This window comes from Apodemus sylvaticus, chromosome 19, assembly GCF_947179515.1.
Source record: "Apodemus sylvaticus chromosome 19, mApoSyl1.1, whole genome shotgun sequence".
Lineage (NCBI taxonomy): Eukaryota > Metazoa > Chordata > Mammalia > Rodentia > Muridae > Apodemus > Apodemus sylvaticus.
The window spans coordinates 42,683,278-42,708,827 of record NC_067490.1 but is presented as its reverse complement, the minus strand read 5'-3'; the positions used below and the strand labels follow the sequence as shown (position 1 = coordinate 42,708,827).

The following is a 25,550-nucleotide window of genomic DNA, read 5'->3' as shown; positions in this document are numbered from 1 at the left end:
TCCTCCAGGAGAAGGCTACCCCCTGCCCTTTTAAGGGCTTCTCAAAATTTGAAAGACTGACAGAAACCTTAAACCCTGGGAAGCTTTTCTGTCAATTGATTCATTGCTTATTGCAAACAGAGAACAGACTCCCAGTGTTAGGCTTTCTTCATGTTCTCGTTTACTGTTTACAAAGGATGGCGGAATAGGAACGTTTATGACTCCCCATCTCCTAAGGGACAGTCTTGTTTTATAGCCCAGGCTGGTATCAAACTCTGAATTCTCCTGCCTCAGCCTCTTGGTTACTAGAATTATAGGTAGACATCACCACTACCAGCCCTGTTTGAGCTCTTGAGGGAATACGACATGGTGATATCAAGAAAATAATGCTATAAACCCCAGTACAGTCTTTATTATGGTTGTCTCTGTGGCACAAACTGAGCATAATCAAATAATCTAAACATTACAGTAAGAGAGACTTCAAAGAGTCACAGTTCATTCCTGCTATTGGTCAGAATTTCTGTTTGGATTCCGATGTCTAAGGATCAAAGCCGGCTGTGAAATCCACCGACTTGAAGTTTCTTTGTAGCTAGCCTAGTAACAGGTCACAAACCTAGAGACACATTTAGCTATTTGTAACAAGAAAGTCTTGGGATGCCAGGCTTGTCACGGCCTTTCTGGATGTCTGCAGACCAGCTGAGCTGTCCTGCTCCTACAGACATTACACCTCTCCTCTGAGACGTGTCCTTAAGGTAACATTCACCAACACCAACACCAGCTAGTATTATTATTGTTGTTGTTGCTATTATTATTATTATTATTATTATTGCTGTAACTTAACCAGGGTCTTGTCCACTTAACATACATGCAGTCGCAGCTGATCTATACCTAGCTCCTCAACTGTCCTTTTCAGTACTTTTGTTTTAATACAAGGTCTCACTATGTGGCCTTGGCTGACCTGGAACTTACTACATAGACCAGGCTTGCCTCAAACTCATAATCTCTATAATAAGTTCCTGCCGCCATACTCAGCTTCCCTACTCTTTGCATAGTAGTAAAAATCAAGGAGAAGTTAGATATAAACATTGTATTTTACTAAGCACTACACACAAGCTCACAACACGGGCAAGAAGATCCAAAGCGTAATTTTGTTCCACTAATTGAGGAACATAAATGTTCTCATCTGTCTTTCTGAGAGCGTTTTCACATTTCTGAACAGGGAGATTTGATTTACTACAACACACAGAATTTCCCCAAACTTAAATCTTAGCTTCAAGTAATGAACAACAGCGCCACCTATTGCCCAGAGTGAATTCAGGACTTTCTTTTTCTTTTTCTTTCTTTCTTTCTTTCTTTCTTTCTTTCTTTCTTTCTTTCTTTCTTATTTATTTATTTATTTATTTATTTATTTATTTATTTATTTATTTATGGCTGGAACTAATTTTGGACACTTGCTTATTGCCTAGTGCATGGTCAGAATTAATTTTGGATATTGGCTGCTTTGGCATGCTAGTGGGAAGTATGGAAACCTTAAGGAAAACCATTCAAAGACAAGAGAGAACTATGTCAGACAGCAAGTTCTAAATGAGCAGAGAAGCCAAACAGAGTGGAGGAATTCTCCATAGACCAACCTTGGGCCTTGGGGACTGAAAAAACATGGCTACCTCGGGTCAGTGGAACTCAGCCACATGTGTTCACTCCTAAGTTTGTGCAGCTCTTGAACATGGTCCACTGGAAACCATTTTTGTGGTCCCTTTGCATGGAATAAAGGTGCATAGGATCGTGTAGCAGAAAGAGACCCTCCAGAATTTAGGGGTCACATAGATCACGTGACTAACCAGACGTCGGCAATGCGCCTTTTGTGCAGTTTCCATAGAGCAGCCCTCTATTGGTGTTTGCCAACGTCTGACTCATTTCAGCTCCTCCATGATGAGTCTTGCCGTGCCGAGCTTCTGCTGTTGGAAGCTGTGAGGACCCGGTAACACCAGGCAGCCATCCAGGCTCTCCGGAGACCAAGCTTGGGAATGCATTTGCATCCTTCACACCCATTTGCTCTCTACTTCAGGTGCCTGAGACTGCTTATTAGCCAGGGTGACATAAGCATTTGATTTGGGTCCATCTTGTGGAGTTTGTTGTACCGTCACAGCTCAATAATTTCACTACTAGTTTACTTGGAATGGAAATCTGCCAAATCGGTTTCCTTTGTACTTAATTAATTTTTGCGCATCATATTTATGAGCCATTTTGTTTCTTCACTAGAATTGTAAGTTTTAGTTATCCCATGAGGCATCCTTAGAAATACCAGGACTCTGTCCTTAGAATCCTTCCACAAATGTCAACACTAAACAAATATACAGCAAACAGCTGTCCATGACAAGACCTAAAATGGCCATGACTTAAATCTGATGAGGAATGAAGCTCTTGACAAGAAAAGTTGGATATTTCTGCCACATACAATTTCCAAAAACATATATGATATGACTTGTGGCTATGTCATTTGTGTTGGCCATAACTCCCAGGCTGATCCTCCTGCCTCAGCCTCCTGATTATTTAGGACTACATATGTGGACCATCATTGTAGGCTCTTGTATATAATTAAAGATAAGTATCATAATTATGACTGCTGGTGACATATAGGAGCATTTCATTTGTACGAATCTCATATATAAGTTCCGAAATATAAACACATCGACACAAATGCAACTCAAAGAGATTTTAACATTGCTTATTTAACTGTGGTCCCCATATTATATATCAAATCCACACAATTAATTTGCTGCTACTCCATTTATAGGAATACAGAGCACATTTTTGAGAAAGTCCAAAGGACTTTCTGAAAGACCTCAGATTAATTCAAGGTCAGGAAAAACATGATTTAATTTGAAGGTCATAAAAATATCAAAAGTTTAACTCATTTGATCAAGGTAGAATTGCAGGTCATAGTGAACAATAGTCTTTCATTTAACCAAAGTTAATACTTCAAACTAAACTTTAAAAATCACATAACTGTGGGGTAAGCTTGGATCTGTTAGTAAAGAGAACTCGGTTTCCTTAAGTGATTTAAAAAACGTCACAGATACAACATGAAGCACAGGAAATGGTCTTGGTCATTTCTGTGAATCTTTGTTTCTTGGGCCAACTACCTCAAGTGAAACAATAACAGATCCATCATACTTCCTATTGAGCACCGTCCTGTACCAGGAAAACAAGAAGGCCAAATTCTAGTTTTACAGTGAGCCTTAGCATTAATGCTCAATTTCTAGGAAAACTTCCAAACAGTTCTCATCTATTAGCCAGCTAGGCCTACAGAGTGTTCTTTTCATGAATTCTTCCTGTACAGACGTCCTGCAAGATCCTAACCCATTCTACTTTGGCCATATGTTCTTAGTTTAGAGCAACAGTCTAAGAGAAAAGAGAATTCATTTTTCTTTGATCATTCATCTTCATACTTTACAATTTTCTTTACTAACTTGGTGATGGTAAGGATCACCATGACCAAGGCAACTTATAAAATAAAGACATTATTTGGGGCTCACAGTTTCAGAGGACCAGAGTCTTTAACCACCATGGCAGGGAGCAGGACAGCAGGGACAGGCAAGCATAGTACTGAATCAGCAGCTGAGACAGACGACCACATACGAGAGAGGGAGGGAGAGACAGAGAGAGAGAGAGACAGAGAGAGAGAGAGAGAGACAGAGAGAGAGAGACAGAGACAGAGACAGAGACAGAGGCAGAGGCAGAAGCAGAAGCAGACAGACAGAAACAGACAGAGACAGAGAATAAACACTGGGAATGGCTAGGGCTTCCCATTGACACACCTCCTAAGCCTTTCTAAAAGGTTCCACTAACTGGGAACCATACATTCCACTCTCTGAGCCCTGTAGACTTGTGGCCATATCACAGTACAAAACGCATCTATTCCAACTCCGGAAATCCCCATTGGTCTTTCACAGTCTCAACACAGTTTGACAGTCCAAAGTCTTTTCTGAGACTCAAGGCAATCATAACTGTAAACTGTAAAGGGAACAGTAGGGGGATACTGAGGAAATACTGGACCAAAGCAAGATCAAAAACCAGCAGGGCAAACTCCAAATCCTGTAGCTCTTAGTCCAATATCAAAGGGCTCAGCATGCTCTGCTCTCCAGCTTTGCTGACTGCTACACACTTCTCTTTGCGCGGGCTGTGTCCACTCCCCGTCCGCAGCTCTCCCACAGTGCTGGCATCTTGGGCGGGGCTTCTGGCACAATCCAGGCTTTACAGCTTCATGCATTGGCCTCTTTGAATTGTGTTTGCTTAAGCCTTTCTCTGTTGCAGAATCTCTCACTTTTGTCCGTTGGAAGCTTAGCTGGGGTGTCTCGCCCTGAGAACATAACTCTCTCTATTCCAGTTTATATGAGACCTCTTCTTATCTCTTTCAGCACAAGCCGCGGCTCCAACATTAAATTTCCTGCTGCTTCTTTTCTCCCTAAACTGCATCTTTTAGATTTCCTTTGCCCACTTCTTGCTCTTTTTTTTTTTTAAAAAAAGATCTATTTATCTTTATTTTCATTTCGCGTGCATTAGCGTTTTTCCTGCATGTGTGTCTGTGTGAGGGCATCTAATCCCCTGAACTGGAATTGCAGACATTTGTGAGGTGCCGTGTGGGTGTTGGGAATTCAACCCAGGTCCTCAGGAAGAGCAGTCAGTGCTCCCAACCGCTGAGCCATCGCTCCAGCTCCCATTTCTTGTTCTTTTTAATGGAAGGCCTGCATAGAAGTCATTGCTAATAACCAAGTGACCAAGTCAATACTAAAGCTGTCTTGAAATATCCTGTGCCAACAAAATTAGCCCATAACTTTTTAATTTGACCTCAAGCGGTTCTTAGTGCAAGACAGAAGATAGCCACATTCTTTGCCAAAACATCATGAGAATGACAAGTAGCCCAGTGGCTAATATTTGTTCCCCTCTGAAGTCTCTGGCGCTTGGCCTCCACAGTCCACACTGCCCTCGGCAGCCCTCCTCCACAGTTCACACTATTCTCAGCAGCCCTCCTCCACAGTTCACACTACTCTCAGCAGCCCTCCTCCACAGCTCACACTGCTCTTAGCAGTCCTCCTCCACAGTTCACACTGCCCTCAGCAGCCCTCCTCCACAGCTCACACTGCTCTTAGTAGTCCTCCTCCACAGTTCACACTACTCTCAACAGCCCTCACACTGCTCTTGCCAGCCCTCCTCCACAGCTCACACTGCTCTTAGCAGTCCTCCTCCACAGTTCACACTGCCCTCAGCAGCCCTCCTCCACAGCTCACACTGCTCTTAGTAGTCCTCCTCCACAGTTCACACTACTCTCAACAGCCCTCACACTGCTCTTGCCAGCCCTCCTCCACAGCTCACACTGCTCTTAGCAGTCCTCCTCCACAGTTCACACTGCCCTCAGCAGCCCTCCTCCACAGCTCACACTGCTCTTAGTAGTCCTCCTCCACAGTTCACACTACTCTCAACAGCCCTCACACTGCTCTTGCCAGCCCTCCTCCACAGCTCACACTGCTCTTAGCAGTCCTCTTCCACAGCTCACACTACTCTCAGCAGCCCTCACACTGCTCTTGCCAGTCCTCCTCCACAGCTCACACTGCCCTCGGCAGCCCTCCTCCAGAGTTCACACTGCCCTCGGCAGCCCTCCTCCACAATCCACACTGCTCTTGGCAGTGTTCCTCCACAGTTCACACTGCTCTCGGCAGCACTCCTCCACAGTTCACACTGCTCTCGGCGGTGCTCCTCCACAGCTCACACTGCCCTCAGCAGTGCTCCTCCACAGCTCACACTGCTCTCGGCAGCACTCCTTCACAGCTCACACTGCTCTCGGCAGTGCTCCGCCACAGTTCACACTGTTCTCAGCAGTGTTCCTCCACAGCTCACACTGCTTTTGGCAGTACTCCTCCACAGTTCACACTATTCTCAGTAGTGCTATCTAACAAGCTTCACTCACAACATCCAACTGCTTTCCTAGTCCGAAGTCCCAGGGTCTTCCACATTCCCCAAACATCCAGCATGGTCAGGCCTATCACAGCAATAGTCTACCTCCTGGTACCAACCTTACCTTAGTTACTTTTCTATTGCTGTGATAAAACACCATGACCAAAGCAACTTATAAAAGAAAAAATTTAATTTGGGGATCACTGTTCCAGAGGGCTATAGTCCATGACCCTCATGGTAGGGAGCATGGCAGCAGACAGGCAGGCAGCATGGAGCTGCAGCTGTCACTGAAAACTTAAATGTTGAGACAACAACCACAAGACAGAGTGAGAGAAAGCTAATTGAGAGTACTATGGGCTTTGGAAATCTCAAAGACTCCAGTGACACACCTCCTCCAACAAGGCCACACCTCCTCCAACAAGGCCACACCTCCTGATCCTTCCCAAAGAGTTTAACCAACTGTGGACCAAGTAGTCGAACATAGGAGCCTTTGGGGGCCATTCTCATTAAAAGCACCACACTTACAAAAGGCACATTTCTTTGTATAATTGCATAGGGATTTTTGGTTTTTTGTTGTTGTTGTTGTTGTTTTTTTGTTTTGTTTTGTTTTTTTGTTTTTTTTATTTGATTTGTTTTTTTGTTTGTTTGTTTGTTTTTTTTTTTTTTGAGACAGGGTTTCTCTGTGTAACCCTAGCTGTCCTGGAACTCACTCTGTAGACCAGGCTGGCCTTGAACTCAGAAATCTACCTGCCTCTGCCTCCCAAAGTACTGAAATTACAGGCATTTACCACCACTGCCCGGCTTTGTTTTTAATAATCTTATTTTCATGTATTAGAAATTATTAGAAAATATATTGACCTTGTGTAGACTCCTAGATCTATTCATCATAATTCCTAAAAGTAGCACGTGTTCCTAGGATAACCTGCCAATGTGGTACAGATGTGTTTACTAATAGTCCCAAACTCTGTGAGAAGAAACTGAAGAAGAGGAAAATTTTACCACTAGTCCTTTGGAATCCCTTTGGTTTTTACTAGCTCTAGGTTCAAATTATTTGTACAGATTTCTCTCATCCCTAACCGTACATTTCTTGAAAAATATTTTTAAAATGTTTTGCCTGCATGTATGTCTGTACACCACAAGCAGTGCTTGTGCCCAAGGAGGCAGAAGAGGTGTCAGGTCCTCTGAGAGTGGAGTTCAGACAGCTGTGAGCTGCCATGTGGGTGCTGGGAGTTGAACTCAGGTCCTCTGGGAGAGCAGCCGGGAGTTTTAACCACTATGTGATTTCTCCTGCTTCAAGATGCACATCCTTGGTGAGAAGAATCTTTCACAGAGGCTTTCCTCTTATGTCTTGGGCTTGAGATGCAGATAAGTGTGAGGGAGTGAGTAACTCCGTATGATGATTTTCTTAGTGAAAAAAAAAAAAAAATACAACAGGCAAGTTTAATTTGTAGTGGCCCCAAGGAAAAAAAGTTGTGTGTGTGTGTGTGTGTGTGTATAATTTATATGCAATAATATATACGTATATATTATATTATATTTAATGGTGAAAAATCTATAAAAAGATAAAATATTTTTAAAAAATCTATTTTAAAACTTCTGTTTTATTAACTAGACTGCCCAAGTCATATGAAGCAAGAATGTGGTCAATTTATTTTTTTGAGGCATTTGTAATACTACTCTCTTTTTAGATTTATTTCTTTTATTCTTTGTGTATTTGTGCTTAGTGCGCACATATGTATGTACACTGTATGCATGAGATATCCTGTCACTAGAGTTGTAGATGGTCATGAGCTACCATGTGAGTGTTAGGAACCAAACCAAACCCTTTGCAATGGCAACAAAGGCTCTTAACTGCTGTGCCATCTTTCTGGGCCCAGGTTCTATCTTCTTAAATAAAATGATTCTTAAATTTAAATTAGGAGCTGGAGAGATGGCTCAGTGGTTAAGAGCACTGACTGCTCTTCCAGAGGCCCTAGGTCCAAATTCTAGAACCCACATGGCAGCTCATAACTATCTGTAACTCCAAGATTTGACACATTCACACAGACATACATACAGGCAAAACACCAATCACATAAAATAAAAATAGATAAATTTAAAGAAAAGAAAAAAAAAAGAATTCAATTAGCAGATTTATCGATATAGCCAGTATAATAGTACATACAAATATAGACAGAAAAACTTCAACATATAGGCAACTGATACTTATTTTTCATTTAAAAAATCTAGGCAGAGCCAGACATAGTGGCACATGCCTTTAATCCCAGCACTCGAGAGGCAGAGGCAGGCAGGTCTCTGAGTTCAAGGCCAGCCTAGTCTACAGACTGAACTCTAGGAAATCCAGGGCTGTGCACATCTAAAAAGAAAGTGTATCAAAAAAATAAATAAATAAAATAAACAACAAACCAAAAATTCTAGTGATCTTGTGTTGCATGTAATTTTAAAAAATCATTCTTGTTCCTTTGTTCATGGCTGTGTTCTCGCTTAGCTCTGAGGTGGCTCTCCCATCAGCCCACGTGACACCGGATTACCTCTTCCTCTAAGCTAGCTTTGCCAAGCCAGAGCTCCGAGATTGCGCTCCCACCAGCCCACTTTTGCTCCGTGGATGGAAAACACTAGACAGTTTTAACATTTTAAAACACAGATAGCACAATTGTTGGGTTCTTATTAGCTGACCTATTCTAGTCAACTGCTGGAGGCGGAGGCCACCATTACCAGCCCCCAAGATCTTACACGGCTGTTGCATCCTTCCATTCTAAACACTGGTCTGAATTTTTCTTTCTCTCCCTCTTCTTCTCCTGGAATCCGGAAGTCCCACCTTTTCCCCTTTGCCCAGCAATTGACTTCTGCCTCCTTTATTGACACAATCAAGAGCCAATTAGGGAATCGACACCTCCCTCTACCATCCTGTGGCATCTTTTGAAAGCTCTGCTTTTCAAAAGCTCCTTCTATGTGAACAATATAAGCAAACACACACATTTTGTCCACCACAAGTCTATGGTACCCTTAGTAGGGTTAACTCATTTTTCATAAAGCACTCATGTTCTGGAGCCATAACCTTTGTTAATGAAGCTAACAGATGTTGATGAAGTTAATGAAGTTGGCAGACTTCCAACTCCATCTCAGATATATTTTTTAAAGGGTCTGCCTGAGACCCCTGTTTGGATACAATCCATTTAATGATCAGATTGAAAGGCATTCTGGACTTAATCCAGTATAAAATGCTCAAGTGTGATCAAGAGTCAAGTACGCACATCTATAGCATCCTAATCAAAGGGGAACCCTTCCGTGACCCTGGCTGTCATCTTGGGGATCAGGGAACTCTGGCCAGAACATCTTTTGAGTATTTGGTGCTGTCATGATCAATGGAGGTCTAGTCCCAATCATCCATCGGATGCCACGGGGTCTAATTTAGCAAGAGTTCATTTGATCAAAGACACTAATTGTGAATTTGGCAGCTCCTTGATCCAACAGAAACAGGCAACCTTACCCAATGGTGTGGGAAAGGAAGGTTATTATAGATAGAAGAAGGTAGTTTTATTTGGATATAACCATGTGATTGATATACAGCCCTTGAGATTGGCCATGAGCTAGGAGAAATAGGTTCACACAGTTACAGTGTACTGAAAGGTTAGGTTAGACTTTATTACATACCAAGGTAGCTAAAGAGCAGAGTTATTGTTAAAGTCATGCTGTACCTGTGCCTGTAATATTTTGCAAGAAAGATTGATATTCTGTGCTTCTGATGTCTGAATGTTTCTTTGAAAAGAAGTGTTGATTTGAGTAAGTTCAGTTGACTTGTCTCCTATTTGTTCTACATGTGTAGAATCCTGTATGCAACTGAAAAATTACCGTTCTAATGATATAAGAAGTGAGACCAGGTCTGGAGTATGGCTCAAGGCTCAGAGTCCTTGCTGTTCTTCCAGAGTATCCATGTTCCATTCCCAGCAACTATGTCATGTGACTCGAAATTGTCTATAACCCTCATTCTAGGAAATCGGAAGCCTTCTTTGGGCCTTCTTGGAACTTTCAAACACATCACACACACATACTCTCTCACACACACACACACACATTAAAAATAAAAATGTAAAATGAGGACAATTTGATAATTTAAACTTTTTAAAAATTTTTATTGAATATATTCTTTATTAACATTTCAAATGTTATACCCGTTCCCAGTTTTCCCCCTCCCAGAAAACCCCAACCCATCCTTCCACTCCCTGCCTCCAAGAAGATGACCGTCTACCCAACCCACTCCCACCTATCCCCCTCTATTTCCCTACACTGGGACATCTATCGAGCCTTCATAGGACCAAGGACCTCTACTCCCACTGATGCCCGACAAGGCATTCCTCTGCCATGCTTTTGGCTGGAACCATGTGTACCCCCTGGTTGATGGCTTAGTCCCTGGGAGCCCTGGGGCATCTAGTTGGCCGACATCGTTGTTCTTCCCATGGGGTTGCAAACCCCTTCAGCTCCTCCAGTCCTCCCTCCAACTCCGCGTTCAGTCCAGTGGTTGGGTGCTAGCATCTGCTTCTGTATCTGTGAGGCTCTGGCAGGGCCCCTCTGGAGACAATCATAATAGGCTCCTTTCGGCGAGCACTTCTTGTCATTCTTAATAGGGTCGGAATTTGGTGACTGTTTATAGGATGAACCCCCAGTTAGGACAGTCTCTGGGTGGCCTTTCCTTCAGTCTCTGCTCCACACTTTGTCTCCACAATTGCTCCTGTGAGTGTTTTGTTCCCTTTCTCAGAAAAACCAAAGCACCCACACTTGGGTCTTCTTTCTTCTTGAGCTTCCTGTGGTCTGTGAATTGTATCTTGGGTATTCTGAGCTTTTGAGCTAATATCCACATATCAGTGAGTGCATACCATGTGTGTTCTTTTGTGATTGGGTTACCTCACTCAGGATGACACTTTCTAGTTCTATCCATTTGCCCGCGAATTTCATTAAGTCATTTTTAATAGCTGAGTAGTATTCCATTGTGTAAATGTACCACATTTTCTGTATCCATTCCTCTGATGAGGGACATCTGGGTTCTTCCCAGCTTCTGGCTATTATAAACAAGGCTGCTATGAACACAGTGGAGCATGTGTTCTTATTACATGTTGGAGCATCTTCTGGGTATATGCCCAGAAGTAGTATAGCTGGGTCCTTGGGTAGTACTATGTCAGTAATTTAAACTTTTGCCATATAAATTCTCATGTTAGTGATTATAGCATATCTCACAATATTGAAAACTATCTCAAATATATATTTAAATATATATTTCAAAAGTATTTCAAGCTTGTGATAAATTCATATTTTATAAATTTGTTTAGCTTATTATTATTTTGAAACAAGGTCTCATGTTTCCCAGGCTAGATTCAAACTTGCTATAAACCTGAAGATGACTTTGAAGTCCATGATCCTTCTACCTCCACCTCAGGAATGCTGGGATTACAGATGTGCACCACCACACCCAGTTTTGTACAGTGCTGGGAAGTGAGCCCTGGCTTTGCCCATACTAGGTGGGCACTGTCCCATTGTGCCACACCCCACCCAGATTTATAATCATTGACATATTATCATGCTAGACATCCAATGTAGACTTGAACATGGTTAGCAAACACTCTACCACTGAATAATATCCCCGGTTTCATATTAATGTTTATTTAAATGGGAAAAGCTACAAAAGTTAAATCAGTTTGGGGCTGGAGAGAATGTTGGTTATTATTCTTCCAGAGGACATGGGTTCGATTCCCCATGTCCCAAGAATTCATAACTCCAGCTCCAAAAGATCTGGCACTCTCTTCTGACTTCCAAGCACACTGCGCACCACAGTGCATAAGCATAAAATAAAAGTGAATAAATATTTAATATTTTTAAAGGAATTAAATAGTTTTGAGGGGAGAAACTTTGAACTGGCTCTAGTAATATTAGTATCATCATTATAAAAATTTTGCTTATTGTGAATGGCCCTCAAAATAATTTTCTGCTTTGTAACTCATTTCTTAGAAAAGTACTTCTTTTGTAGTAGATTAAAAAAAAAAAAAAGAAATGAATACTATCTTGTTTACAAGTAAATCTTTCATCTTCTTTTAATTTCAGGGAATGACTGTTGCCATTTTGGGACCCACATTTCCGGACCTGGCAAGAAATGTAAACCGGAACGTCAGCAGCCTTTCCGAAATCTTCGTGGGCCGCGCCCTCGGCTACTTTTGCGGCTCTGTGGTTGGCGGGGTGCTCTTCGACTGCATGAATCATTTTCTGCTTTTGGGTAAGTAAGCATCAACGTTTGTCTACAACTTGACCCTAAGTGTGAAAAGCTCCGGCTTGATGCGGTCTCCGTAACAGTCATGGGTGGCCTGTGGGTATCTTCCCTGGCAGCTGCGTATCTGTGCCTGCTGCCCTGACAACTGGAAGGACCCTGTGTTGAGCCCTCTGGACCTCCTTAGACTTCAGGTTTGTGTGTCAGAGATCCTGAGGCTATACTTTCCACTCTCAGCACTGACTAACCACGGAGCTCTGCATATTTGGGGTAGGGTAGGGCTCCTGGGGCCAGAGAACACATAACAGAGTTCTTGATACCTGGCCAGACACATGTGGACCTAGCATAAGGAGACAGGACATGGAGGGGAACTGATATGGGCTGTATTTTTATCCATCTTTTTCTATCAGCCATGAATTCAGACTGCTTTTCCATATTCTGGAAAATAAATTTAACAAATTTCTTACTATACTCACAGCTGAATAAGTTGATTTTCTTTATGGAATATTTAGATTCACATTACTACCCGTGGAAGAAAGGAACAGAGTATATCGTTTGTGGGGGGGAGGGGGATCCCTGCAAATACCATGGCCAGCAGACTGATGAGCCTCAGAAAACAAGAAGGAAACCCAGTTCAACATGACTTAGTTACCTGGTATTGGTCCGAACTTCAAGAGTCTGATTCCAAGCAGGTTTTCTTTTAAATGATTAAGTATGGTACAGTTTTGGAAAAAGAAGTTTTCTGGTAGCAATGACCTCAACCCCAATGCTAGTACAAGAAAGCTTAAGGCCTGACTACATCAAAACTCTCTTGCAGCCACACAGTGGCAGCACACACCTTTAATCCCAGCACTTGGGAAGGGGGAGGCAGGTGGATCTATGAGTTCAAGGACAGCCTGGTTTACAAAAAGAAACCATGTCTCCAATTACCCAAAACCAAACCAACCAAACAAACAAAAACCTCTTTTATAAAGTACACGTGACCTCTTCCATAAAGATGAGTTCTATAGCTTAAGGACCTAAGGGATGTTCAGATATGGTCTTGGTCATAGCACATGTGACATCTCTCCTAAGGATTGGTTCTATTGACTGAGAAACAATGAATACTCAAGGTAAAAGTTTAGGGGGGAGAGTCTGGAATGAACCCAGTAGCGTGGGGATCTGGAGTTGGCCGGGCGCTACGGATTGCACATATCACCAGACTATTAACAACATGCACCCCAGCCTTCTGGGGGGAAAGCAGACATACATCCCTCCTTTTGAAGAGACAACCTCGTGTGTTTAACTGCTTCCCTGGTGCTGATCTGTGAGCACAAAGACCTCATGCCCTCTCAATGAAAAAGGAAATACAAAGAAAAGAAAAGAGCAGGGCTGTTCCTAGGCAGGGCGGAGGAACAAGTTTACTGTAGATAAAAGGGAGAGCACAGGCAGAGACAGGCATCTGGGGAAGTCCAGAGTGAACCAAACCAGACTGAGCTGGACCACGGGGGTGAAGGGTTAAAGGGGAAAAGGAAGAGAGGGGAACCACATACGACAGTCAAGAAGGCAAAGGTACAAAAGGGTCAGGTAGCCAAAATGCAAAATGGCTGGATTATATAGGGAAAAGCCTTGGGGGGGGGAGGGTAGCCCCTCCTCAGGCTATGGAGTTCAGGGTGGAGGGCAGGCTATGACAAGGTCCTCTATGTAGCCCTGGCTGTCCCAGAACTTACTACATAGAGCAAGTTGGCCTCAAATTCAAGAGATCCACCTGTTCTCTGTCCCCAAATCCTACCATTAAAGACATGCACCACCACTCCCAGTAATTAACTTTTATTTTATAATCCAGAACGATAATATGTAAGATTTACATGATGTAGCCCATTTGTATAAATCTCCCAATTATCCAGTTTTAATGTGACTTTAATGTTTGCTTTGAGAGACATTGGCTTAGCCCTGTGGGAATCCTGTTTCTGTAACAGACTTTTTCACCCCTTCTTAGGCATGTCAATGCTGACTACCACCATTGGCCTTTATCTTATTCCTCTTTGTAAGACGGCAACATTGCTAATTGCCATGATGTCTGTGTTTGGTGTCTCGTTTGGCGCTCTGGATACAGGTTCGTGACTCCGGCTGCTGTTACCAGGGAAAGTTGATAAAATCGCACTTTCACCTGTAAAGCCTTGTGGCATGACAGGGCCGTACTGAGATAGATGGTCATAGGTTTGCTCATTTAAACCCTCCTTTCTAGCAGCTGTGTTTTGTGCCAACTAGGGCACCATTTCCGAACAACTAATGGTTAAGTGAGCTAGAATATATTTTCCTGTTTGAGAGCATTGATTTCTAGTCTCCCAGTGGGAAAGGATCCCTGCCCTGTGGGTAACTACAGTGTGGGTTAAAGGGCTTTCATTGTGAGACGGAATTTGATCCTATTAAGATAAGAAGAATCCATGGCTTATTAGAATGAACTGAGGTTGGAGGCACAGTCGGGCTGTGAGAGAAATGAGACGGCCATCTAACTGAGGGCACAGCCACCTCTGAGTTCAGAGAAGCATACACTGTTCCTAAGTTATCTCCATTTAGTCAATGGTTCTGAGTCCTGTTGAACAATAAGCGATGTCTGTCTGCCCCAGCTCCTCCCCTTCTTTCTCTGGCCGGATGAAGAGGAAGGTGGAACTATCTTAGGCTTTGAGCTTCATTCAGTTGAAAAGGATAGGGTGGAATTGTGCATTTGTCTGATTTTTAAAAAGAGCCACAGACTTGATGCTGCTTCACCCTGGAGCTCCACAGGCAGCGTGAACTCAGCTTCCTTACCTTCCTGCAGACATTCTAGCTCCCAGTTACAGGCCCTAACTGCAGGCTTTGCTCATAAATAAATAATCTTTAGTGGCCGCCAACTCCAAGTCCATAAAGCTAAAAGTTTGCAATATATTTATTAAAGTTTAAAATACACTTATTAAAAATATATTATAAGAATTTCAACATATTTATCACACACATAGTAACAAGTACATGGAAAAATACTATCCCCCAGTGTGGTAATTGCACTGTTTTGTGAAAAACTTTATAAATGCACCATGAAGGCAGTGATCACCGTGCTGTAGGTCAAGTATCTGAGACATCACAATGTATCGTTCTTGGTGATGCATTAGAGATCTTTAACCACAGAATCAGCTCACAGTCAGCCAGAGATCTTATAACTTAGAGCATTTCTCATGTCCACACTGTGCAATGCATATTCGTCTGATTTCTGATGGCAATGAAGCACTTTTTATTGTTTTATAGGATTCTTTAGCTTTTTACTATTTTAATTATATGCATGGATTTGCATCTGTATGTGGGTATGTGCACATGAGCATGGGTGTTCAGGCAGATGAGAGTCCCATTAGGAACTGGAGTTAGGCAGGCTTGTGAGTCAAGGGACTTGGGTGCTGGGAACCCAAATCTGGTCTTCTGCAAGAAAAGTACTCTTAACTGCTCAGCTGATTCTCCACCCCTTTTGTATTTGGGGGGAGGGGATTCTTACTAAGTTACTGTGTCTAGCAAATTATCTTCTCCATTGGCAGGTGCAAACGTCCTCATCTTGGATCTTTGGGGGGACAAAGGAGCCCCCCATATGCAGGCCTTGCACTTCAGTTTCGCCTTGGGTGCCTTCCTGGCTCCCCTGCTGGCTAAATTGGCCTGGGGTACCACAGCATCCGCCCAGAACCACACCGAGTCCGACTTTGACCCTCTAATGCTGAACCGATCCTCCAAAGCCTCCTCAGACTCTGTGTTCGCGGTACCTGAGGACATGAATTTGCTGTGGACATACGCTTCCATCGGCACCTATGTCTTAGTCGTTTCTGTCTTTCTGTTTGGTCTGTTTTGTAAGAAACATTCAAGGCAGAAAAAGTCCTCAGCATCTGCTCAGGGAGCTCGAAGGGCTAAATATCACAGGGCCCTGCTCTGCCTCCTCTTCCTGTTCTTCTTCTTCTATGTGGGAGCTGAGGTGACCTACGGCTCTTACGTGTTCTCCTTCGCCACCACCCACGTTGGCATGGAAGAGAGCGAGGCAGCTGGCTTGAACTCCATCTTCTGGGGAACCTTTGCAGCCTGCAGGGGCCTGGCCATCATCTTTGCAACATTCCTACAGCCTGGAACCATGATTGTGCTGAGCAACATTGGCAGCCTGGTCGCAACTTTCTTTCTGGTTCTTTTTGACAAGAGCCCTCTCTGTCTCTGGATAGCGACTTCCGTGTATGGAGCCTCAATGGCGACCACGTTTCCCAGCGGCATCTCCTGGATTGAGCAGTACACCACCTTAACTGGGAAATCTGCAGCATTCGTTGTAGTTGGTGGTACTGTGGGAGAAATGGCCATTCCTGCAGTGATCGGAATTCTTCAGCAACACTACCCAGATCTGCCAGTAGTTCTGTACACATGTCTGGGCTCAGCCATATTCACGGCTGTTTTATTTCCTGTGATGTATAAATTAGCCACCTTACGTCCGTAATGTGAACTAAAGGAAAACATCTCGGGGTCAGAACACTCTGCCCTTTAAATTTAAGTGCCCATCAAGAAAAAAAATGAATGGGGGGCCACAGAAGAGGGATGGATTTTGAGGTAGATGAACAACACAGACAAGCAGTCTGGATCAGTTGTCTGGAATCTACCGTTGCTATCCTCACCAACTACTCTCAGGTGCATTGCTTTGGATTAACAGTACTGTTCATCCGTCTGTGAAATGCTGTGTTCATTTATTTACTTGTGATTGTGACTAATACTTGACACAAAAAAAACCAGAAAGGGCTTGTTTTGTCTCACAGTTTAAGGGTGCGGTATATCATGGGGGGGTCAACATGGTTACAAGAGGCGCTATGTGTCAGGAGTGGGGGCTGATATCCTCATTCCTTCGCATCTTGGTAGAACAGGATGTAGAGAGAAAAAAAAATGTGTGGCCAGGTGCAAAATCCCCAAGCCTTGCCCCTAGTGATGCACTTCCTCGAGGGAGCCCCACTTCCTCCAGGGGAGCCCACTTGGTAAGGTTCCACAATCCTCTAAGACATTGCCCCCAGTCAGGAACCAAGTGTTGAAACAGATAAGTCCCTGGGGTGGGGGTGGGGCGTCATTTCACCCTCAAGCTATAGTAAGTACCTAGTCAGAAACCAGGACAAAGGGGCTAACACTTGGAGAAGACAGAGTTCTTATTGATTCTCTGTTCCTTGGGGAAGTGGGAAATTGAAGGGTCAAACTCAGTCCCCTGCGTGGGTTAGCCGAACACTCTCCCAATCTTCAGATCTTCAGTCCCTGGCTATCCTTGAATCTAAACAGGCCTAGCAGAGAAGCTCATCAGGGAAGTTTCAGTGGTCTCTGGGGATTTAGGTTCTGCGGTCAATGTGTAGGAAATGCTAAGATGTTTTGAAATGTTCTGTAATTCCAGCATGTTATATAAGTATTTCATCGGTTTCTAATCTTAATTTCTTGTTATGAGGCTCCAGTTTTGTCAGGGGTCCTTAGGCAGTATTTTCTTGTCTCTGACTTTCAGAGTGTGCAAAGAATTCATTCATGTTTAAAAAGTTGGGTAATATTCCAATAGATCAACCATCGAGGAAGACTGCATTTGCTGAGCCGATGTCAGACCATCCATAATTCACCAGGGAAGTTGGACAGAACAGTTTCATGAAAGATTGGATATAGACAGATGTCTTCATTTTGCTTGACTTTACTGGTCCATGGATTAAAGAATGTTAACGCCTTATGTGTCTATATAAGAGATCGTGCAATGAGTTTTAAGAGAGCTGTCTGGAAGGCTTGACTCTGCCTTTTAGGTCTATCTATGCTGAGGCTCCCGATGGGGCCTCGTTGGCCTCAGCCCCTGAGTTGTGATTCCAGGAGTGAGACTGAGAGAGCTTTCCAAGATGAGGTTGTCCAGTGTGTCTGCTGGAACAGCCAGCAGTTCATTTCAGAGGAAGATTGAGACCGAGAGACAGAAGGCTCGGAGAGGTGCTACTGAGCACACATGTACGCCAGCCCCATGTGCAGCTGTTCACATCCGTGCTGGCTTCCTGAACAGCATGCTTGATCTGAAGGTATGTGCCCCTTCACACTTCAGGCACGCCTCAACTAGACTGTTTTGTAGTCAATGATCATTTAATATCATGACCGATTGTAATTGACAGCTGCTTTCTATATACAGGGTGAAGATAACATGTTTTATACTCAGTGTTTTATATTAGTAATTACAGTTATGGCCCAGTAGACATTATACTACTTTTAAAGATAATTTTTGGGGAAAACACTATTTATTTGATTATTTCGAGATGGAGGTCTTCCATTGCCATTTTAGCTTTGTCTCAAACTCTGGGACTCAAGCAGTCTGCCTTCCACAGCCTTCTGAGACCTTGGGAGCCTCGGACTGAATTTTTTAATATATGCATTTTTGTCTGTTTTCAGAGAGGATTTGTAGACAGTTTGTTTCAATACCTTGACAATAGAAAGAATTTGGCTCTAGTTGTGCTCAGAAGGGATTGGTGGCACTTGGTTCTACTGCGTTAGTGCAAGGGTGAATATACTGTCTTATCTAGAGATCTGTACCTTCCTTGTACCTTGCCTTAAATATGAGAACTGTAGATGGGTCTTTTTGAGCCCTCAACTACCTCAGTAAGACATAATAGGTCTGGGCCTTGCTGTTTCTAGATTTGATGTTTCCTAGTAACAATTTGAGTAATAATCATGCTATAAACACTGGGAATACTTGACAACTTTCTTTTATAGTTAGTCAGTCTGTCTAGGGGTTGTAATGGTTGTGTCATCCATCAGACGAAGCTCTGCCTCCCCGAGTTGCAAGCACCTGGGAAAAGTGGAATGCCAGCCCCAAGAACAGGAAGAGAGAGACTACTGCGTATTAAGTGTGACAAAAACGTATGTGTGCTATCCTATATAAATGAGTAGAATTCAGAAATGGTTTTATTTACTTCTTCCCAAGTTTTATTGTGAATGGCATTTAATTGCAACCTGATTGCAGTGAGTTTATTTTCTCTTATCTCTGTAAGTTGCTTCTGAATAAATCTTTGGTTTAAGTGAAATGTCACACCTTTCTTCAGGAGAGACCACTTATAATATGCCCCGCACCAAATAATGGTTCATGTAAGTCCGATAGCCGTTCCGGAAAGAATGGGTGGGTGAAAGATCCGTGCTTTTATGTGGTGTACTTTCCTCTTAGAGATTGGAAGTATTGCCAGGGTCATGGTGGTGCAGGGCTTTCATTTCGGGACTCAGAAGGTAGAAGCAGGCAGTTTTGTATGAGTTTGAGGCTAGTATGGTCTTTAAGCGAGTTCCAGGACAGCCAAGGCTTCACAGGAAAACCCTGCCTCGAAAAACAAACTAATAAATAAATAAAAAGAAGGAAAAAGCAAGTATCTCTAGAGGCTGGGTCAGTTGTGTTTGTGTGAAAGAAGAATTAAAAAAAAACCAAAAACAAATAGGCTGCAGTACTAATTCCTTAAACTAGACATTCTGCCTTTAACATCTACTTCTTTAACACGGTTGTTCATTTATTTATTTATGAGCTTATTTATGTATCTACTTGTCTACCTACCTGCCTATCTATCTATCTACCTACCTACCTACCTATCTATCTATCAATCATCCATCTATCAATCATCTATCTATCTATCAATCATCTATCAATCATCTATCTAGCTATCTATCATCTATCTACCTATTATCTATCTATCATCTATCTATCTATCAATCATCTATCTATCAATCATCTATCTATCTATCTATCTATCTATCTATCTATCTATCTATCTATTGACAGGTTCTTCCTGGGTAGCTCTAGATAGACTGGTACTCAATATGTAGCTCAGATTGGCTGCTACCCTTGGTAGGCGTTGTGGTTCAGTCTAGGCATGAGCCACCATTGCCGCAGTCCAAACTCAGCCGCGGGATAACCAGGATTCTTTGGGTCCAAGAAGGCAAGGGTTCGGCAAAATGACACACAGACACAGAGGTGGTTTTGGGATCTGAGTGTATTATTCTGGGTATCCCCTGGTCCAGTCAAGTTAACATTTCAAATTAAGCATCACATTCACCTGTCAAAGCTTCAGTTTTCTCGGGCAGGTGTTTGCCTATCGTCTGGTTGGCCAATTGTTGCATGAAGTTAAGCTGCTTCTTCATCGTGGCCCCGCTGCCACGCCCAGCCTTCTGGGCGACGATGGTGGCATTGCAGAGCCTGGGGAGCTGCCCAGCCTCCCAAGAGCACCTCCTCCTAGTCCATCTACCACATTCTTCTCTGTGCCATGTAGCTGCAGCTGCAGGCTAGCCCCAGCCTGGTGAACCAACCGGGGAGTCTCTGTGAGTAATAAACAGTATCCTGAATCACACCTGGATATGCTAAGAATGGTGTTTTGGCCAAACCCTCCCTAGGTGGGGTCTGCAAGACAAAAGCAGTTCCTCACAAGCTTCCATTGAGGCAGCTCTGAGCTCTGCACCAACTCAAATGTAAATTCTTTCTAGTTTACCCAACACCCACCTGTTGGCAAGGGCATTGTATAAGGTTCTTCAGATGTAAATAACTTCTAGTCTGGGCCTATTGTTTCAAATCCACCTGTCCTGCAAGGGTGACTAAAAACAAAAGGAACCTGTAATTTTAGGGTTCCTGGAAGGTTCTACTGCCTGCTATTAATGCTTTTTATACCATATTTGGAGCCATACTTCATATATATCCTGTTAGGAGGTAAATGTAATTATGTAAATGACTGGAGCAAAGTGTTGCAGAATTTTCTGGCTAGTGACTTACTACAAGATGGATTCTTTTACATCTTAATTTGCTTGGTTTTTCTTAGTCCCGGCTACTAAGAAGGAGGAGAGCTTAGAAGTAAAGTAAGAAGTAAGTGAGATCTTCTGACTAGGGTGTTCCGAAAAGCTCCAAGAGACATTTCTCGCCTCAGTCTATAAAATTTTGTTTTACAGATTTCACTGGGGCCACTGCGGTACACCATACCTAGACAAGAACAAAAGAAACAGCCAGAGGAATTAAAAAAAAAAAAAATCCAAAACGTGGTTAGAAGGTACTTGTGCTTATAATAAAATATAAAATTGCCAAGGTTTCTGAGTATGTTCAGAAACCTTCTGATTACAGTTTGGTGGTAAAATAGAAGGACCTTAAATGTTGATCGTGTTCCCCAGGGCCATAGGTAATCTTCAGCACAGCAAAAGCTACAGATTGCTCTCTCTCTCTCTCTCTCTCTCTCTCTCTCTCTCTCTCTCTCTCTCTCTCTCTCTGTACAGTTGAGGTTTATGGGAAGCTTTCTAGGTTCCCCCCCCCCCGGGGGGGGGAGAGCAGGAGTTCTTAGATAAGATTAGATACCACTGTGCTTGTTTTATCCTGGGGTATAAGGTGCTTTTCTCTGGACTGTGATATGAAAAGCGTTTAACGACTCTGAAGGAGGACACAGTGCTATCTGCTTCTGTCCTTCTAGAGCCCATGAGCCCCAGGAGAAAGGACCCTGGAAAGCGATTGCACTGTTCTTTTGTCCCTGGGGTAAGTGTTTGGTTCTGGGGATTTTAATGCTAACTGTTGAAGTGAGACCTTGCAGTGTCCCTAAATCATCCATGCCCAGCACTGTTCACTGAAATGCCCACTCACTTGTGAAATCTCAGGCAAAGCTGAGGACCAGAGCCAATTGGAGTGCAGACAACCGGAACCTCTGCTGGCAGAGTCTAATTTACAGGCTGCTGACAGTGTGGGTGACCTTCCTGTGTGTTCTCCCTGAAGGACAAGCTGGGATGAGGAGATGTCCTGTTTGCTGAGCATCGCGGCTGCTTGGTCAAGTAGCGAGAAAGGTGGATTCTGCTGATGGAAGTTCTGCCGAAACACAAGCAGTTCTGGTCGGCGGCTTACTCACCTCCTGCTCAGGCATTCTAATGAACTGTGATTTTATTTCCACTTAATCAACCGTGGTCTTATTTCCTCTCTGAGTGAAAACAAAATGAAATAAAAGAAGGATATGACTGCTCCTATAGATTTAATGGAGAAAGCAGACAGAGGGAAGAGTCCAGGCTGAACATGGCTGGCCGACTAAACCAGACCTAGAGAGGAGAGAGCGGGAGGGAAAGCAAGGGAGTTGCTGCTGACTAAGAAAGGTGGTGCAAGCTCAAGGGACTGCTCTAGGGATTGGACTGAGGAAGGAAAGCAGAAGCCCAGCCCCCTCCCTGGGAGGGAGAGGGTTAGGGTAAGGGGCAGGGTGAGAAGCACTGGGCGGGGCCACAGGTACTGAGGGATGCTGGGAAAGCTGGGCGGGTGGGGGGGCACAGGTACTGAGGGATGCTGAGAAAGCTGGAGGGGGGAACTACAGGTACTGAGGGATGCTGGGAAAGCTGGGCAGGGAGGGGAGCACAGGTATTGAGGGATGCTGGGAAAGCTGGGCGGGGGGGGGGGGGCACAGGTACTGAGGGATGCTGGGAAAGCTGGGAGCGAGAGCCACAGGTAATGAGGGATGCTGGGAAAGCTGAGTGGGTGGGGGGGGGCACAGGATGCTGGGAAAGCTGGGCAGGGGACTACAGGTACTGAGGGAAGCTGGGAAAGCTGGGAGGGGAGCCACAGGTACTGAGGAATGCTGGGAAAACTGGGCGCGGGAGGGGGTGGGGGGGAACTACAGGTACTGAGGGATGCTGGGAAAGCTGGGCGGGGGGGGGGGGGAACTACAGGTACTGAGGGGTGCTGGGAAAACTAGGGGGGAGGGGCACAGGTACTGAGGGATGCTGGGAAAACTGGGCGGGGAGACTACAGGTACTTAGGGATGCTAGGAAAGCTGGGAGGTGGGGAGCCACAGGTACTGAGGGATGCTGGGAAAGCTGGGAAGGAGGGGAGCCACAGGTACTGAGGGATGGTAGGAAAACTGGGCGGGGAGACTACAGGTACTGAGGGATGCTGGGAAGGCTGGGAGGGGCCAAGGTACTAAGTGAGCCTAATCTTGGTTGCTTAAAGAGTAAGAGTGGTCTTATGAATCTATTACAGCTGCAGATGACTGTGTCCAGTTTATATGGCTTTTTTGACAGCTTGAGTAGACTACCATGACACACGATATAAATGTATTAATAAATTTATAACAAATACTTGCATTAAGCTTAAACTCTTGGGTCATTAGTTGTTTCTTTCATTTAAAAACAAAGCTTGACATTTTTCCTTCAGAAACTGGTCAAGAAAATCTTCATGTTTTACATTTTAAGCATATCACGCCTATACTGGGTTCCTGCGATGTTCCTTCACACCATTGCTATAAAGATGACATGCGTAACAATCCTTCTTTTCCCCAGCTTCTCTCAAGAACTTTACAACTTCTAAACTTAACAGTTCGCCAATGGAACTGTTACTTGCTACATGACTTAGGACATATATTGTTGATACATTTTCTAACGGAGATGGTTATAGATACTCCTCTGTTTCAGAGGAGAAAGGAGACTTTTCTTTTTCCAGCAGGTGGAAACCGGAGTTTGCTCCTTGTTCTTCGCCTCCAGGGCCTAGCACCTGAAAGCCTGCTGCCAGGACCTTTGCCCTGTTTTGCACCCAGACAAGAATAATGAGCAGTTCTAACTCAAGCGTGACAAGTGTGTACCCATTTTACCACTCCCCACATTTGTAAGTCTTTGGAGAAGATTTTTTTTAGAAGATGTATTTATTTATTTTACGTATATGAGTACACTGTAGCTGATTTCAGACACACCAGAGGAAGGCATTGGATCCCATTACAGATGGTTGTGATCTACCATGTGGTTGCTGGGTATTGAACTCAGGACCTCTGGAAGAGCAACCAGTGCTCTTAACCGCTGAGCCATCGCTCCAGCCCAGAAAAGATTTTTTTTTTTTTTTTGGTTTTTTGGATTTGGTTTTTTTTTCCGAGACAGGATTTCTCTGTATAGCCTTGGCTGTCCTGGAACTCACTCTGTAGACCAGGCTGGCCTCGAACTCAGAAATCTACCTGCCTCTGCCTCCCAGAGTGCTGGGATTACAGGCATGCACCACCACCGCCCGGCGGAAAAGATATTTTTAAAGTACAAAAGTTGAAGGAGATGAGATGTCCTATCTAAAGAATTAAAATAAATTATAGTCCCCAAGGCCTTGGCTGCTAACCATCGCTACTACGTTGCGTGTCCTGGGCTTACAGCTCTGCCCTGGACGGGATCTTCCTTACGTGTGCTTCATACTCGGGACTCTGGGCAAAGCTTGGCCTTCTTGTCTTCTCAGAGAGGCAATGCTTTTTTCTAAAAAACCCCTACTGAGTAGAAAAGTCGTTACTTCCAGAACCTCCATGCATAGTAGCTGTGCCTTCTCCCAAACACTGCAGTTGCAGAGAACGGTCTAAAAGTGCACTAGAGAGAACTAGGCAGGCAGCGGGAAAACCGTTGTCCGATTCAGGTCTATGCTGGAAAAGCCAGCCAGTCTGAGCCGAGATGGCCGAGCCAGCTGCGGAGCCAGCTGCCGTTGATGTGTGCCAGCCTGAGAGGCCCGCAGACTCACCGGAGGGTAGAAGGAGCTGTGGTACGACTGGGGAGTCCCCAACTTATGAACTACTAAGGTATTAAGTATGAAAACTATAAAAGAGAGAAGAAACTGGGTATAAAAAAATTATAGAAAGAAATATTTAGTTTGAAAATAAGAAAATAAAGTCTCTAAAGGAAGGAGAGATTAAAAAGAAAACGGTAGGGCTGGAGAGACGGCTCAGCAGTTAAGAGCACTGACTGTTCTTCCAGAGGTCCTGAGTTCAATTCCCAGTAACCACATGGTGGCTCACAACCATCTATAATGGGATCCGATGTCCTCTTCTGGTGTGTCTGAAGACAGCAACAGTGTACTCACATACATTAAATAAATAAATAGATTTAAAAAAAAAGTACACATAAAAAGAAAAAGTAATGACACACAATGCATCTGGGCCCCATATGATTTCGTTTCAATCTTTACCTGTCCTGTTTGATTCTCTTGAATTTTTCTAGTTCTTCGGGGCGGGTGGCGGGGGGATCTTCCTCTGTCATGTCTGACCCATGTCACTCTGGAAAGGTCCAGAACTTATTCTCCCTTATTGTGAACACAAAAGTAGAGACTTTCTCCCAAAGTAGAACATCCTTGAGCCAGTAACCAGAAAAACCTCTCCCAGAGGAATAATGTAACCACAAAACTCAAAATCACGCCCGTTTTAATCATTAAAACAATTCAAACAAACGAAGTAAGCTAAATAAATATTGTATGAGCCTCATCTTAGGCTTTCTCTAACCTGTCACGCCAGGATATTTAACCCAGAATTCCCGTGGAGCCCATGTTCTAAGAAACTGAGTTATCCTGCAAGACTTCAAGACGTCCCTAAAGTCTCTCTGTTCTCATACAGTCTCCCTACTATCCTTAAAA

At 43.7% G+C, this 25,550-nt stretch overlaps 2 protein-coding genes across 3 annotated transcripts in view; both read left to right on the top strand.

The window, feature by feature from the left end:
- Window positions 1–25,550, top strand: part of LOC127669397 (sodium-dependent glucose transporter 1C-like) — a 120,416-nt gene that overhangs the window by 53,732 nt on the left and 41,134 nt on the right. The window lies entirely within an intron of this gene.
- Window positions 12,013–22,282, top strand: LOC127669199 (sodium-dependent glucose transporter 1C). The gene is made up of 4 exons (XM_052163080.1): window positions 12,013–12,193; window positions 14,163–14,279; window positions 15,727–16,647; window positions 22,236–22,282. The coding sequence occupies exons 1-4, from the start codon at window positions 12,028–12,030 to the stop codon at window positions 22,280–22,282; spliced, it is 1,251 nt and encodes a 416-aa protein (XP_052019040.1). The 5' UTR covers window positions 12,013–12,027.